General features: G+C 40.2%; 1 protein-coding gene across 11 annotated transcripts; it reads right to left on the bottom strand.

The window, feature by feature from the left end:
* On the bottom strand, positions 1-18,157 carry LOC146556449 (CD209 antigen-like protein A). 11 transcript variants are annotated; one of them, XM_085250425.1, is made up of 9 exons: positions 18,111-18,157; positions 16,413-16,508; positions 15,932-16,016; positions 14,048-14,113; positions 9,238-9,339; positions 9,035-9,139; positions 8,303-8,445; positions 1,352-1,455; positions 1-983 (listed from the first exon to the last, which is right to left on the bottom strand). In XM_085250425.1, exons 6-9 carry the CDS (start codon positions 9,117-9,119, stop codon positions 830-832), a joined length of 486 nt encoding a protein of 161 aa, XP_085106551.1. In that variant the 5' UTR covers positions 9,120-9,139; positions 9,238-9,339; positions 14,048-14,113; positions 15,932-16,016; positions 16,413-16,508; positions 18,111-18,157; the 3' UTR covers positions 1-829. The 11 variants fall into 11 exon arrangements, with proteins under 11 accessions (XP_085106551.1, XP_085106546.1, XP_085106545.1 ...); XM_085250420.1 differs by lacking the exon at positions 14,048-14,113 and adding an exon at positions 16,159-16,221 and having other exon boundaries at positions 18,111-18,148; XM_085250419.1 differs by lacking the exons at positions 14,048-14,113; positions 18,111-18,157 and adding exons at positions 16,159-16,221; positions 17,300-17,388.
* Positions 18,158-18,209: the final 52 nt, after the last annotated feature.

Below are 18,209 nucleotides of genomic sequence, written 5' to 3'. Positions count from 1 at the left end.
TAGATAGATCAATGGAAGGGCCAGATATAAGATATCTATATGTGACACATACTCCTTTGCATCTTTCCTTGACCACATAACAGTTTCCACTAATGTCAAGGAACAATAATTTTTTAAAAAGGAGGCACGAGTTAACTTTTTGGACTATTCAACCAAGACTGCCAGAACTATGTATGCACTGATGGCTGATCTGGGGAGTGACAAACAGGAGGGAAACAAGACACTGGTGAAAGTAACACAGATGAGAACAGTCTTAAAAACAGGTGAAAACAGAATCAAGAAGTAAAACTAATACAGGACGCAAATGGAAAAGAGGAAACATGCAAACGAGAAGTAACACAGGCATGAATATAAACACTCAATAACACAGAAATCAAATGGAGAAAGGAACAGAGAAAAACTGCAGGAAATAAAACTACCTCTCAAACTACCTAATAAAAATCAATATTTGAAACAAATGTGACACAACTGAAAGAATAAAGTAAAAAAAATTTTTTAAAGACTCAATAATAGTGTCAAAATAAAATAATTTATTGGCATAACAATGAAATCAAAACAGGATTTCTTTTAATAAATGCAAAACTCAGAACTGCAAAGCTGGAATAAAAATACAAAAATAAACAGAAAACATAACCACCTATATTTAGCTCTGCTTGTTTTGTATAATGATATTCTCCTCTGACAGTCTCCACTGAAAGGAAAAATGCACATCAGCTACAACAAAATACATACAGCTACAACTCATCATTACAGAATACAACTAACCAAAATTAAAATATAGATTTATAATCAAAGCTTAAACACAAAAACATTTATGAATAGATGATCTTTAAGAAACTGTACAGTGGTTTGGTGTTTTTTCACATATCCACTTCAGAGAAGTTGAACAGGAAAGATCATTCCAGGACTTTTTCTCATCTTTTCTGACATGTACACAGTCTTCTTTTCCACCACTATCATCAGGTTGAGCATCTGCCCAGTACCTACCAAGCCAGTAACAATAACATCAGCTTATTTTTTATCAAGTTTAAATTCAGATGTTTGGTGTGGGTATGGAGGGTTTCATAGGAAAATTTCATATGACAACCATTTTCTTTTAAGGACATAGCATTTGTTAAACAGGTCTTTACAAAGTATACAGGCAGACAAACCCAGCAGGACATCAGGTGTGATATAATATCTTGTTTTGACTAAGGTTGCCAAAACAAGTCATCATTTAGCTTTAAGCATTTGGCCTTGTAGTTTGGCTCAACCCACTAATATGTTGACTCACCAATGAGGCATTGATGTGTAGGTTATCAAATAGATTAAATTTACTGAAAGTAATAACTTAACCAAAGTGAAGACTTACGTCAGACTTAGTGGAGTCCCATCTACCCATTTCCATGTTCCCTCCTGTTCTTTGTCATTCAAACCAATCCAAACAACTTCTGTGGTGATTGTAGAGAGGAAGTTCTGTTTAACATGAAGAAAAAACATGCTATTTTAGTCTTGAACCACAATTTTAGCCTATGTAGTTTATTCCAATTTTATCAGGCATCTCTTTTAAAAATGCCAAACCAGCAATAATTAAAACTTTGAGTTTTCTCGCTACATGTTTCTTGCAACATTCTTCCTCAGCTCTAAATATAAATTTTCTTAAAAGCTCATATATTAAGAAAATATTAGTTATAACTGTTGGGGTTATCTCTGTATTATTGTAGTACAATATAAAGCGCTTTGAGGCAACTGTTGTTGTGATTTGGTGCTATATAAATAAAATGTAATTGTCACGGCTGGGGCAGCAGTCGTGTGATGCAGTGAAGGAGGACCCAAGTTGCAGACAACGGCGGTGATGCGAGTGAGTTTATTTACAGTGAACGATAATGAACTGAAGTGAGGATAAAACTAAAAAACTAAACTGGGGAAAACTAGTGAACAAACCTGAAATCATACAAAATACGGGAAAACAGCACGGAGAATGTAGGGCAGAGATACACAGAATAACACAGACGGAGCGACGTCGAGCAGAGGCAAACACACTATAAATACACATCAGGTAATGAGGAAATGACACGCAGGGTGGACACAGCTAAAACTAATGGGCATAACGAGATTTCCTGTTTTACCTTCAAAGTAAAACAGGAAATTTTACAAACACAAACTCAGAGATATGAACAGAACACCAGGAGAGGACACAGGTACGGATAACAGAACACTAAACACAAGAACCAAAACCCTAGGAACTAAGAAAACAAGAATTAACCCGAAACATAAGATGACACCAATATTAATCACAAAATGCTGGGTTTAATGACCCAGGGTCATGACAGCAATTGAATTAAAGTGAACTGAATTAAAGTGAACTGAACTGAATTGAAGAAGTCACGGCCATCAAAATCAAAACCCAAGCAAGAGTGGTCATCAGTGCTAATGTATTATGTCAGTGGACTCTTAAAAGTGTTTGTTGATGTTCAGTGTTAGGCAGTAATGGAATACATGTACACACGTTCCGTATTTAAAATACAAAATATGAGTAACTGTATTCCTTTACAGTTACCATTTAAAAAGGCGACAATTAGAATACAGTTACTTTGTTGAAATAAATGTATTACACGGCGGTCTTTTCCTCTTTCATATGTTAGGCTATCCCCTGTCTATCTTCTTTCTAATTTTGGCAATTCTGCACATTGCTGGAAACCCAAACAAAACATGCAATAAGAGACCATAATGCAATCGTCCTGTTAATGTTGGTGGCATTACACGGTGGACCCGGAGCCAGCACAACAGAGCCAGCAGTGCACGGGCTGGAATGCATTTCTCACTTGGAAATTCTGACACACATTCATATTTAGAAAAGAAAGAGATGGGCGAAATCTGACCGTGCAATGCAAACCCTGTTTGTCAGCAACTAAACTGCTCTCAGCGTCAAAAGACTCCACCTTCAACCTAAAGAAACATCTGGAAGTAAATTCTTTGTTAGCTTATTGCAACTACCTTGTTTTAGTTGTGGTAGCTACCTGGGTTATGTGCCACTTCAGTATCTTCGATGTACTATTGCTGTGTGATTTATCGGGCAAGAGATGAAAACAGGGCGTTGTTGGAATGCTACTACGCAAGTAACCCTGGCGGAAGGGGTTACATGAACCTATGGATTCTTCGATACCCAACATCCACAATGACAGCGAAACAACTAGTAGCTCAGTGTTCCAACATTCGAAAGAAGGGACTGCTCTCACAGCTAGAGATTGACGAGGTACAACATAAAAAAAAATGCCAGGATGCCAGGTCAGGGGGGAGATATCATCACCCCCACCCGAGATTGGGTACCAAGCCCCAAGTGCGATAGGAGAAGGATTGTTGAGTGCGAGAGGAACTGACCTGAAAGATAGGATCATGGCCAAGCTTGAAACCTGGACCCCCCCGTAGCCGGTTACCAAGATTATGTGAAGTACCCTCACAAGGTCTGCTAGATGATGTTAATACAGCACTACGGATGATACCTACAGCCACGATTACCGACACTAACAAGCTGATCTACAATATGGCAGCAGTGATCAGTGAGATGTTTGGCTACAAGTTGAACAGCCACAAGGGGCAGTACCCTCCATGGAGAAGGAGGCTAGAAGCTAAGATCAAAGTAGCACGGAGGGAGGTTAGCCAACTATCGGAGTTGCAGAAAGGCGCGATGAGGAAGGTGCCTAAGGAAGCTGTCCATACCTGAGGCCTTGGAAACTGCCAAGCAACGACTCACAGCCTTGGCCAGCCGATTGAGGAGGTACACCAGAGAGATAGAAGGCAGGAGAATAAACCAGCTGTTCTCCACGGAACCAGCCAAGGTGTACTCTCAGTGGCAGGGGAACAATATGAGAACTAGGGGTGGGTTTTAATAATCGATTCATCGATTAAAATCGATTCTGGCTTGGATAACGTGATATCGATTCATTAAAATCCTGAATCGATTTTTTTATATAAATGTATTTTGCCCAAAATGCCAGAATCTCAGGTGAAACGTCACAAAATTTCGACAACCACCAAATTGACAAACCTTTAAGACAGTAAATGAGAGCAGGTACACGGCTTCTGCACAAACACGTAAACACAAAGCGCGGACCCGCGGATCAGAATCAGTGAGATGTCGCCTTTCTCACCCGAACCGGACACGGTTGGGGCTGAAAGCCGACAGCTCGCTGATTCTGATGTTTCGGCGGGTCCGCGCTTTGTGTTTACGCCCCTTTTGCGCTGATTCTAAAGCTGTTAGTTTGATCTCTCTCCAAACAATATTGACTGAACCAGCAGCAAAAGAAGATCCAAACTACGGTTCACATAAACATCGTCATGGATTCCCTCTTACTTTTGCTGTTTTGCTTCCACCGTGATAAAATCACACTTCATGCACAGCTCTCTCTCTCTCTCTACTTCAAGGACAGTTTCCCGTCTAAAAATCTGTTTTCTGCATTATTTGCTTGCTTGTTACACACAAGTCTACCTCTGTTTACAGCACTGTCGGCCGCTGTTTTTTTCCCTTTTACATACTTCCGAAAAGAAAACTTAATTTCTGCCGTTCAATACTGAACAAATGTAAACTTTTTAAAATTATACAAAATGCAAAAAGCTCAGCTGTGTCTCTAATAAAACCGCTGTAACTTCAGAAATAATGTTCATATGTTGATTAATGGTTTTCTTTCGTTTTTGATGTACTGCAGAATATTTTTTATAAAATCCCAGGCCAGGAAAATCACCTTCATGTTTTTCTGTGTTTTATCTTCAGCTACTAGCAGACACAAAGGCATCTGCTGTGATGCTCACACCTTTGATAAAGTCTCGAAAGTGTCAGCTTCCTTTTTATAGATACAAAAATATGTAAATGTACTGATCTAAATTATAATATTTCTGACTGTCTGAGGCAAAATTTCCCAGATTCAAATCGAATCGAATTGAATTGAATCGCTTCGAATCGAATCAAATCGTGGATCGAATCGATTCAGGACCTTGTGAATCGGAATCAAATCGATTCTAGAAATCAGTGACGATACCCTAATGAGAACAGCACCACCAAGGCTGGAGATGGAACAATACGGGAAAAGCATATGGGAGAAGGACACAACCCATAACGGCAATGCTCAGTGGCTAGTGGATCTGAGGACAGACCACAGCGACCTCCCCGAACAGGGTCCAGTGACCATCACAGTGGCAGATATCCAAGAAAGGGTCTCCAATATGAAGAGTTGGACAGCACCAGGCCCTGACATGGTTCACGCCTACTGGCTGAAGAAGCTGACTGCACTCCACGAGCGTCTGGCAGCACAAATGAACCAGCTGCTAGTTGACGAGAGACACCCGGAATGGCTAACCGAAGGCCGGGCAGTCCTGATCCTCAAGGACCCCCAGAAGGGACCGGTCCCCTCCAACTACCGACCAATAACCTGCCTCAGTACTACATGGAAGCTCCTGTCAGGCATCATAGCGGCTAAGATGAACAGGCACATGGGTACAGAAAGGGATGGGCAAGAATACCAGAGGCGCAAAACACCAGCTACTGGCAGACCAAGCATTCAGCCGAGACTGCAGGACCAGACTGACCAACCTGTGCACTGCCTGGATTGATTACAAGAAGGCCTATGACTCAATGCCCCACAGCTGGATCCTGGAATGCCTAGAACTATATACGATCAACAGGACCCTGAGAGCCTTCATCAGGAACTCAATGGGGATGTGGCGGACAACACTGGAGGCCAACCTCAAGCCCATAGCACAAGTCACCATCAAGTGCGGGATCTACCAAGGAGATGCTCTGTCCCCACTGCTGTTCTGCATAGGCCTTAACCCCCTCAGTGAGATAATTGACAAGACTGGCTACGGAAACCGACTACGGAATGGAGCAGTTGTCAGCCACCTCCTGTACATGGATGACATCAAGCTGTATGCCAAGAGTGAACGAGACATCGATTCACTGATCCACACTACCAGGCTATACAGCAATGACATTGGAATGTCGTTCGGACTGGAGAAGTGTAGTCGGATGGTAACAAAGAGAGGGAAGGTAGTCAGAACTGAGGGGATTGAACTACCAGAAGGCAATATTGCAAACATAGAGGACAGTTACAAGTACCTGGGGATCCCGCAAGCGAATGGGAACCATGAAGAGGCCGCTAGAAAAGCTGCAACCACCAAGTACCTGCAGAGGGTCAGGCAAGTCCTGAGGAGTCAGCTGAACGGTAAGAACAAGATCCGGGCCATCAATACGTACGCCCTGCCCGTGATCAGGTACCCTGCTGGGGTAATAGGCTGGCCAAAGGAGGAGATAGAAGCCACTGACATAAAGACAAGAAAGCTCCTTACCATGCATGGAGGGTTTCACCCCAAGTCCAGCACCCTGAGGCTGTACGCTAAGCGGAAGGAAGGGGGCTGGGGACTGGTGAGTGTCAGCACCACAGTCCAGGATGAGACAACGAACATCCACGAATACATCACGAAGATGGCCCCAACTGACCGAGTGCTCAGTGAATACCTCAGGCAGCAGAAACCCAAGAAAGAGGAGGGAGACGAGGAACCATCATGGAAGGACAGGGCCCTGCACGGTATGTACCACCGGCAGATAGAGGAGGTGGCTGATATCCAGAAATCCTACCAGTGGCTGGACAAAGCTGGACTGAAAGACAGCACAGAGGCACTAATCATGGCAGCACAAGAACAAGCTCTGAGCACAAGATGCATAGAGGCTGGGGTCTATCACACCAGGCAAGACCCCAGGTGCAGGCTGTGTAAAGATGCCCCAGAGACAATCCAGCACATAACAGCAGGGTGCAAGATGCTAGCAGGCAAGGCATACATGGAACGCCATAACCAAGTGGCCGGCATAGTGTACAGGAACATCTGTGCCGAGTATAACCTGGAAGTCCCGAGGTCAAAATGGGAGATGTCCCCAAGGGTGGTGGAGAATGACCGAGCTAAGATCCTGTGGGACTTCCAGATACAGACGGACAAAATGGTGGTGGCTAACCAACCGGACATAGTGGTGGTAGACAAACAGAAGAAGACGGCCGTAGTGATCAATGTAGCGGTTCCGAATGACAGCAATATCAGGAAGAAGGAACACGAGAAGCTGGAGAAATACCAAGGGCTCAGAGAAGAGCTTGAGAGGATGTGGAAGGTGAAGGTAACGGTGGTCCCCGTGGTAATTGGAGCACTAGGTGCGGTGACTCCCAAGCTAGGCGAGTGGCATATTAATGATACATCTTTAGAGGCAGCCGATCGACCAAGATAGTGTGCATTTGTGAGTACCTGTTTGGATACGTGTGTAAACACTTGCGTGTGCACCTTTGTGTGTGAGTGTGCTTGTGTTCATAAGGTTTCTCCATTTAAGTATCTAATAGTAGGTGTGGGGAGCCACAGCCCTGCACCCCAGGACATGAAGCAGGCATGGAAATGACACAGGCCCGGACATCCACAGGCAGAAGCCACAGAGGCTGCAGCAATGAGTCCACAGGCTCCGCCTTTGTTACACAGTAAAGGTGAAAACATGTATATTATTATAATATCACTCAAAGGGTTCTTACAGGTTACTCTGGCCTTAAAAATTAACAGATACTACAGCCAGCTATGGCAGAACAGACCCCACACCCAGCACAGGCCCAACAAAGCCAGGGGAGCCAGGACCTGCCAATCAGCCACCGGGAGTGAACCAGTAAACACCCAAGCAACCAGACACAGAGAACCACCAATGCACCAGTGTTGATATGTGTTTTTCTAAAGTACATTTAAAACAGGGGAGGGGCATGGCATCAATATGGCATCCTCTGCCAGATTACAGCTGGTGTCAGCATGAGAACCCTCAATGTCTACATGTAAAATTGAGAGGTGGGCACTAGCACCAGTGGTAAAATTGAGAGGTGGGCACCAGCACCATTTAATTTTCTTATCGTTGCCCAACATTATACCGGTATTACCGTGAACGGTATGATATGGCCCAACCCTAGTGCCCACCCCCAAGGCCCTATATGTAAGTGTCATGATAGTGTAAGTAATGTGAGTGTCTAAGTTGTGGAAAGAACTGAGGCATAAGTGGCCAGGAGGGGAAAAGTGATTTTTAAGGGTTTCATTCAATAGAAATATAATTTTTTTTTTTTTTTTACACTAAGATACAATTATAGTTGTGTCAGGGTTTCCTGTGTAGATATGTGCTAAGTTGAAGACTGAAAGGTTGATAGAAATGCTTAATTTCTATTGAATACTGGGCAAAGCTATCTACATAAAATAATAGGAGTATTAACTTCAATATTCATTTACAAAACAACAGCTCACACATACATAAAAACTGTACCTGTTCTTCAGGGAAGTCAATAACCACCAGATATGTTCCTCTGTCTCTGCAGTCCTTTACGGCTGCATCCCAGGAACCAGAGCTTTCAGACAGGAGATAGCAGCTATGGTTGAACCTGGTCCATCCCGCAGGACATTTTTTATCTGGAAGAAATTACCAACAAGTAATTTTCCAGCAAGTTGGTGAATGATCTTTTAGGAACTTTATAACAATGCTTATTTGATGTCTGTTTAACACACTGTACTTTGTTTGTTTGTGTGATCACTTTGTTGATGAAAGCTGGACCAGATATAGTTGATCACTGATGTGCTTTTTCATTTGCCAAATGAGACTGCCCACAAATATAATGCCTGCATACTTGGAAGATAATTCTCCTGCCTCTTTGTAGTGCTGTTTAAGTGATGAAGCACACCAAAAGGCTGTGGCTAATTTCTAAGCCTAACTAATGTCTTTAAAGTGACACGTTTATGTATATTTGATCAGAAATAATTTTTCTTCTTGTCTAAAGCAAAGTGGGAGATCAATATGTTACTACAGCCAAAATATGAAAAGCAACACCGAAAATACATCTGAACTAAATCTAAATAATGGGGAAGCAAAACAAAATATAAGACTAGATCTACTTGTTGTGGATTCTTTTTTCTTGTTTTCTTTCTTTTTTAAAAAAAAAAAAGGTTTATGTGTGTTTGTAAGTTTTTTTAAAAACACACAACATATCATACAATGACTCACTTTGGTTGAACAAAAAATGCAGTCCCTCAAATTCTTTAGTCTTTTCAGTGAGATTGGCTTGAAGCAGGTCTCTCTCCTCAGTCATGGAAGAAAGCCTGTGACTCACTGCAGAAACATTTGCATTTAGGTCTCTCTCCTCACTCATTAAGAAAAAGAGAAGCTTGTGATCATTAGAACTGATATCAATGACCAACACAACTCACAGAGGAAACCAAGAGTAATAAGTCCAGCCAACAGGAAAACACTCAGCAGGCTTAGAGACAGAATAATAACCAAATACAAACTGCTCTTAGAGCTCCTTTGACCTGAAAAGAAAGGAAAAATAAACAAAATAGAGAACCTAATAAAATGTGCAACAGTTAAAACACCTCTGCTTTTTCCAGTTTCTGCCACTTCTTTCTTACCTGTGCGATTTGTTGAATGTGTTGGGTTGTCATGTTTCAGATTGACATAAATTTCCTCCATTGCATGAAAGGATGTTGATCATTTATGAGAGCTCTGCAGTGCAGAACATGTAAAATGTAAAAAGCCTCAAAGGTTTCAGTTATACTTTTTTTTAGAATCAGAGGAAGTAACCTATTGAATATGTGGTTTTGCAGCTATGCTACCACTGAAACTTGTGATGGCCAATTATTTTTTGGGCACTGTTAGTTACCTTCCGTGTAGCCTTCCTGTTCTCACTAGGGGCCCCTGCGTACCCCAACCTGTTCTGCAATGTGTGCCTTTTCTATTTTTTTTTTGGTATACTATATCCCTCTTGATTGTATATGTTTGTTATTTATTCCTGTTGTCTTACTATTTATACTTTATTCCAGCCCAGCTGGTGTGGAGCACCCACAATTTTGTTGTACATGTACATTGGCAATCCGGTGTTGTGCCAAAAAGTGATTGCCTGGCAAAAAGTGATTTCCAATGTTTTCGTGTGTTTTTTATGTGTAATATCGTTACGTATGCTGCTAAATAGACTTTGGTGAACAGGTATTACAAAGGTGTTATATATAAAATGTAAAAAAAATTACCTGTTTCTCAAGTATCTTTGTAACTGTGTTATTGTACTTACATTATAATCAATCAGCTCCATATTGTCCACTTAAAATATGTTTACAGAACTATTTTTGCATTTGTTGCAATTTAAGCTGTGCTCTTGGCCAGATTACTCTTAAAAGAGACATTTTTAAAGTCAACAATAATTTTTTTTAACTGCATAAATAAAGGATACACAAAAGTCACTGCCAAAAACTGATTGCGGCTTCTACCTTGTTACAGGAATGTTATTTGTTGCTCAAGATGACGTGATATCATTCATGAAGGATACATGTGACATATGTTTCACATATTATAGACCAACAAGTTATTTATAGCAGTGTAAATACAAGCAATCAGTTTTTGGCAAATACCGGAAATCAATTTTTGGCAGAAAATCTCTTTTTGGCACAACACCGGTCTTTAAGTGATGACGTGACAAATCCGGCTTTTGTGTTTTTAACATATTTTAATGCTTTGTATCTTGTTATATTTAATCTCCAAAAGCCCCTACAAATAGTCAGTGATCACTGTCGGCCTCTCTCGGTTTTCATTACCGCTATTCATTTTAAAGCTCAGTTTTTAAACCCTTACGATGTAACTACAGCCCAGCCCATGCAGCAGTACCGTATTTTCCGCACTATGAGGCGCACTTAACATCCTTTAATTTTCTCAAAAATCGGCAATGCGCCTTATCTATGAATTCTGGCTGTGTTTACTGACCTTGAGCTGATTTTATGTGGTACACGGCGCTCAAAAATCTGTCAAAAAATGTTTTAGTAGGACTTTGCTAAGCTACGAAGCTGCACCGCTTGATGAATTGTCTGAGCGTTATGGCTACCGTAGTCAGGAGCCTCGTGGCTCATAGTAATCTGGGTCCAAAACTCCGTCCGCGTCAGGTCCCAAACAAACACTGTGTAAATTCTTTCATCTTTAATAAAATGATCAGTGTTGCTGCTTTACCAGGTGTATCAATTAAGTTTAACATCCAGGCATCCATGAAAACAGAATTTATTAAATTAAACGGAGTTAGAAGTTAGCAGGAAGTTAGTAGATAGTTAGCTCGCTGTTTTCGCTAGTTACCTTAACATGATACATCATGTTCTGACTGAGAGATTTCTGGAGAAAAAATAAAATGTACAGCTCTGCTATCACTTCCAACATGAATGAGAGAGAAAACTACATAATAGTGACGTTTGTAGGATTACTGAAGTTGGGCTAGATGGTATATAATAGGGGTGGGTTTTAATAATCGATTCATCGATTAAAATCGATTCTGGCTTGAATAAAGTGATATTGATTCATTAAAATCCTGAATTGATTTTTTTTTTTTATATAAATGTATTTTGCCCAAAATTCCAGAATCTCAGGTGAAACGTCACAAAATTTTGACAACCACCAAACATTTAAAACAGTAAATGAGAGCAGGTACACGGCTTCTGCACAAAGACGTAAACACAAAACGCATCAGAATCAGTGAGATGTCGCCTTTCTCACCGATGGCACGGACACGGTCGGGGCTGAAAGCCGACAGCTCGCTGATTCTGATCCGCGGGTCCGCGCTTTGTGTTTACGCCCTTTTTGCGCTGATTCTGAAGCTGCAGGTTTTATCTCTCTCCAAACAATATTGACTGAACCAGCAGCAAAAGAAGATCCAAACTACGCCTCACATAAACATCGTCATGAATTCACTCTGACTTTTGCTGTTTTGCTTCCACTACACTTCATGCACAGCTCTCTCTCTCTGTCTCACTCTTTCTCAGTGTACTTCAAGAACAGTTTCCAGTCTATCCCCGAAATCTGTGCTTGCTTGTTACACACAAGACTACTATTATTTAAAGACTGTCGGCCGCTGTTTTTTTTCCCTTTTACTTACTTCCGAAAAGAAAACCTAATTTCTGCCGTTCAATAGGATTCTGAACAAATTGAAACTTTTTAAAATTATACAAAATGCAAAACGCTTAGCTGTGTCTCTAATAAAACCAGAGGTAATGTTCATATGTTTATTAATGGTTTTTTTTTTCGTTTTTGATGTACTGCAGAATATTTTTATAAAATCCGATGCCAGGAAAATCACCTTCATGTTTTTCTGTGTTTTACCTTCAGCTACTTTGACACAAAGGCATCTGCTGTGATGCTCACACCTTTGATAAAGTCTTGCGAGTGTCAGCTTCCTTTTTATAGATACAAAATATGTAAATGTACTGATCTGAATTATAATATTTCTGACTGTCTGAGGCAAAATTTCCCAAATTCAAATCGAATTGAATCGAATCGAATTGAATCGAATTGAATTGAATCGTGGATCGAATTGATTCAGGACCTTGTGAATTGGAATGATTCGTCCATCTGCATCTTAAGGATAAAGGACACTCTTTCGAGGATGGCAATGTTCACATTTTGGACAGAGAGGACAGATGGTTTGAAAGAGGAGTGAAAGAAGCCATCTATGTCCACTGTGAGCGACCATCTTTGAACAGAGGCGGTGGTTTACGACACCAACTCTCTGCCATCTATAATCCAGTTTTGAGATCCCTTCCCAGACGCCTTAACGCCCACTCACATCCTGGGCCATCTGACCTCAGGAATTCGCATGATAAGGTGGGGCCAGGTTTCACAATGAACTCACTCGAAACTCTGGCTGATTGAGACCCACACCCAATTTCACACCTTGGCTCAGGCGATTAGAGGATCATCAGGGGGTCCTTTTGTCCCTCTGTGGGGGGAAACTCCCACTAGGGATATATCTGGGACTCTCCACCATTTGACCTTAGAACTGAAGAAGCTTCTCGGATGAGAGGTGAAACGTCTTCAAGTAACTTAAAGAAGTCCAGACGCTTTTATTTGCAAGCTCCTTTGACTATTATTATTATTATTATTATTATTATTATTATTATTATATGCTTTTATTTATTCACTTACTAATACTAATGTATTAGTAATACTAATTTTACTAATGTAAAAAATAAATTATAAAATACAAAAAACAACTATTTATAATTCAACTTTTAACTATTTAAATTTTAAATGTTTTCCTTTTACACAAATTTAAAGTGAAACGAAACAAAACAAAACACGGCAAACCACAACACAATAAAATATAAATTAAAATATGCAAAACATATTTTCATGTAGGCCTGGGATGATTTTTTGGGACAGTGTTTTCCTGCCTAGAATTGCATACATAGGATTCAGTGAATAAACTTTCTGAATTCTTTATCATCCACAACTGAAAATAGTTGGAAATCAAGTGCAATCATTTTTGCCAGGTCTTTATCAATTGGGTTCTGTTTTGCTGGCATCACAGACTTCTGCAAAAACTGTCTAATAGAGCTCTGGGTTGGTTTAGGTGGTTGTGGTGGTATACTGCAAGATGCTGTAGATGCAGCAACAGCAACAGTTGTAGTAGACACACTAGCACCATTAATATCACACTCAACTGACTGTGTTTTATCTTCCCATTGCACTGATGGTTGGAGAGTTCTCAGGTGCCTGTGCAGGTTGTTTATGGAGCCGGCTCTGTATGATATCCTTTTCTAGCAGACTCTACACGCTGCCTATGTATTGTCAACAAAATTGAAATGGTTCCACATTTTGCTTCTTTTCGTGGTGTCACTCATTTTCTTTACTGTACCTTTCTAATGTGACGATGTTGTCTCTTATTGTTGTCCCTGGCTCTCACTCTCACTCTCCCTCTCCCTCCTGCTCTGTTCCTGTGCTACTGCGAGTGTAACTACTGCCCCTCCCCATCTGCTCAGCGCAAACAGAAGGCTTATGTGCGGCGAAAAGCGAAAAAAAGAGAGAGAGAGAGTGAGAGAAAAAACAAACAAACCATGGCTCCCATTAAGGAGGTACTTGAAATTATTTATGCCACAAGTTGTGTTTCCTTTCCTGTAGAATACCCAGAATTTATGTATTCTTTAAAAATGAAAAAAAGAAAAGCTTTTCTTTTTCTTTTTTTGTTTTGGCTAAATGGTTATTGTTTCACACCTGGTTCTTCTTGGTCTTGGACACTTTCTCTCTATCCCTCTCCTTCCTCATTCTTCTTTCTTTGCACTGACAATTACACAAACATACTGTATTCATTAAGAATGTTTTTTCTCTCTCTGTCCTTGTGCTGCCATTGCAAAGGTAATTGTACCAATTAAAAAGAATTTACAACAGATAAAAGATATAAACTGATTCAGATCAATTTAAAAAAAAAATTCTAATTAAATATCGACTCTTTCATTTGACTTGTACTCACTTTTTCTTCTTTAAACAAATATGTCCAAGATTGGAAAAAAAGGAATTAAACATAATTTATTCTGTTTGGTTCTGTGCTTCAACACACTGTCAATAAATGTACTGTAGATAAACAATTAATAGGAAACTTTAACAAACTGAATTCACAAAGTATATTAACTCCTTGGATGGCAAGAAGCAATATGGCTCAGAAAGCTAAAATAGATTTCAATATCTAGCAATCTAGCCTATGTTCGCTAATATTAACATAACGAAATTTGGGCATCCTTGGGGCCCCCTACAAAGGGCATAATCTCATCTTAATATTTACATTATTAAGTAATCCATCCACCCATCCATTCATCCATCCATTTGTTTCTGCTTATCCTTTTCAGGATGCTGGAGGATGCAGGTGCTGGAGCCTAGGGCTGGGTTATATCATACCGTTCACGGTAATACCGGTGTAATTTTGGGTAACGATAGGAAAATGAAATATCGCGATAGAATATGGGTAAAACGCGCATGCGCAGTGCCTACGTTTACATACGCACATGGCGGCGATGCAGAATGAGAAGAGCGAACGCGGATCGTTAAATGAAACGGATGTACCAGAATTGGTTTGTAAAAATGCTGCAACTTCAGTGGTGTGGAACTGGTTTAGCTTTCGTCTGTCAGATACACAACAAAGCACTATTTTTGGTAGAGCATGCTAGCGGGCTGTCATTATTACTGTGTTGTTTGGAAAATACAGCACACTTAAAATCAATCCTTTGATTTTTTTCTGAAAATCGACAGTGCCCCTTATAATCCCGTGTGCCTTATGTATGAATTCTGGTTGTGTTTACTGACCTCGAAACGATTTTATGTGGTACACGGCACTCGAAAATCTGTCAAATGTTTTAGTGCGACTTTGCCAAGCTACGAACCCGCACCACTTGATGGATTGCCGGAGCATTACGGCTATATTAGGCAGGAGCCTCGCGGAGTGATACGTACTGTGTTTCAACATAATATTACCGTATTGTGTGTGTATAACCTCTTTTTAAGTTGTGGATATTATACATGGTTATGCTGAGGATATGTCGGCCAATTTCTACTGGAAATGCCTTTTGGTTAAACTGTCAGCAAGGAATTTGCACCGTAAAAATTTTATATAACTTTAATACACATAAAAAACAGCTGCTTGTTTAAGTGAAAATGCATTAATGGGGTTTTTTGCACTAGTAAAGTTGTGGAGTTGTAAAGTATTTTGTCTAGTGTCAATTATACCGTCAGTTATATCGTTATCGCAAATCTTCAAATGTATATCGTGATAAATATTTTTGGTCATATCGCCCTGCTCTACTGGAGCCTATCCCAGCTGTCTTAGAGTGAGAGGCGGGGTACACCCTGGACAGGTGGCCAGTCTGTCGCAGGGCTAACACGGAGGGACACAGCCATAGACAACCAATTGCTCTCACATTCACTCCCACATTCACACCTATGAGCAATTTAGATTAATCAATTATCAGGGCCATGCAGAAACGTTTAAAGGGGCGAGTGCTCAAAGCTAAAAAGGGGCACATTGAGCCAGGCTGAATAACAACAACACACATTCATCAAGAATCGAATATGGGCAACAAGGCAAAGCAAACGTAGCCTATGTTTTACCTGATGGGTACAATGTTGCTGTTAAGGTGTTGCTGCTGCTCCTGCTGCTGATAGTGCTGGAGGGCAGGGCTGTGCTGATCTGAGACTGTAAACATTAAAAAGTCCATAGGAGAGATGGTAACTGATTAAACAAGTGTCATGAGATAATAACAAAATGCAAAGATTGGTGACAGCGCTTGGAACCATAAGGCAACAAAAACTGAGAAATAAACTAGACTGTGAATCACTCTTTGCTTCTCTTCTTCCTTCCATCCCATCATTTCATATATCACTCTCCACTTGCTGTCCATCTGAGAACAAGGCACAACTTGCTATTGCAATAAACTATTATTTAATTATCCACACTTAACAACTCTTACACTTAATCTATAATAAAATGATGACAGAAAAATGTTATAGAAGCAAAACATTTCAGTTGTGCTTATTATTTTTGTTTATACTGGAATACCTCTCCAACAACTGGTACATGTGTTAATGTTACCTGTGCTCTTTGTAATCCAGCTGCTGAGGGATCCACTACCTTTAGTAGCCTCACACAGCTCCTACTGTTTCCTCCTCATGTCCTTACCAGCCATGTCTGGACAATGATATATCATGAGTAATAATTTAAAAATCCATATACATAAAACACACACATGCACACACAGTGACATTTTAGACCTTCTTCAGAATACTGTATATACTGTGGGCACAAGTTTCCATCATGGTGCTGATCCAGAATCCTACCCTTATTATTTATTACTAGAGCTAAAATAATAAAGCAATGAGGGGGAAAAAGTAATAAATATGAAATAATGTATTTATGATGATTCCATTTGTTTCACTATCCACTCTGTGCAGGGAGAAAGCTTATTACGTTTTTAAACTGTAGAGATACAATAATTTTGCTGCTGTAAAATCAGCATTTTGTCTTATTTAAAATATAAATCTAATATAATCTGTTTCTTAATGTATGTTCTTTAAAATACAGCGTGTTTTTTTTAATATTATAATTATAATCATTATTATGTGGACATGCATATTAGATCGTTTTTTAGTGAAATATAATCCCTCCAGAAAGGCAGGAAAAGCCCGGAAACTTACTTTAAAACTAAATATGTTCTAAATACTTTAAAACTAAATATGTTCCCTAAAACGGTGGACAGAGCTACAGACCCATGACAGCCTTACACAGGTAGCCAGCAGCTGTGACCAGCACTACTTGTGCAGTTAATAAAAGGACAGGTGATGTTTGTCACGCTGTTGCACACACAGCACGCTCGTTTGTTTTAGTTCGTCAGTTGCAACAAGACAGCTTACCAACGTGTACGTAATAAGCTAATACTCCTGTGTGCTACACTCTACAGTGTACACTGTACACCTACTTACTGGTTTTGTCGCATCAGTCTGTGTCTCTGAGTTAACTTGTGTTTCTCCTACAGCTCCGGACCGCAAAAAATGCGCGTGCTCTTTGTGAGCTCGTTCCCGGCTCGTAACCAGCGCGTTCTGCCGTCAAGGGCGATCATTGGTTAAATGTGATCATGTGACTAATACAAGCCAGATCCTTTTATTTAGCAAAACTGTGATTAATAGTTAAATATTATTGTTGAGGGGCAGGACTCCGCACGCACACACACATATAAAAAAATAATTGCCTCAACAAAAGGGCACTTTGGGCACCCATCAGGAAAGGGGCGGGTGCTCAAGCCCCTTCCGCCCCCCCCCCCCCCCTGCACATGCCTGTCAATTATCCTATCCCCACTAACTGCATGTCTTTGGACTGTGGGAGTAAGCATTAAGTAATAATCGTAATAATTTAGGAACTATTACTTACAAATTACTTACATTTACTTACAACTGTTTTGTTTGCTGTAAAAACGGACTTTTTACCATCTTAGTACTTTTAAGCAAATCCAACTATCAGAACCAACAAACAAAGTTGGAATATTAGTTGTGAGGTACTTGCAAAACTCTGGTGTTTGATCATTTTTGTCAGTTTTTTCTTAGTTATATGCTTTTCTCCCTTCCTGGAAAGAGAAAAGTGAAAACATATATATGCACTGTGACTGATTCAAAAACTTTACAACTATGGAGACTTTGAGTAACATATAAATAAAGCTCATAATAATGCTGAATAACAACAATTAAATATAATCACTTTTTAATCAATTAGTCATTTTACTTGCTTTTACAAACTTACGTGATAGTTGTTGTATTCAAAAACAACCATGTATGAGAAAGCCTGCTTTTTGTCTGTCACAGCTCGAGCCAATCAGCAGACCCTATACTGAGACGTTGG

This window comes from Mchenga conophoros, linkage group LG16, assembly GCF_057382185.1.
Source record: "Mchenga conophoros isolate Kocher_MC1m ecotype Shallow Benthic linkage group LG16, M_conophoros_male_GT1.1, whole genome shotgun sequence".
NCBI lineage: Eukaryota > Metazoa > Chordata > Actinopteri > Cichliformes > Cichlidae > Mchenga > Mchenga conophoros.
Note: the sequence above shows the minus strand (reverse complement) of the source record. Positions and strands in the feature narration are given on the sequence as shown.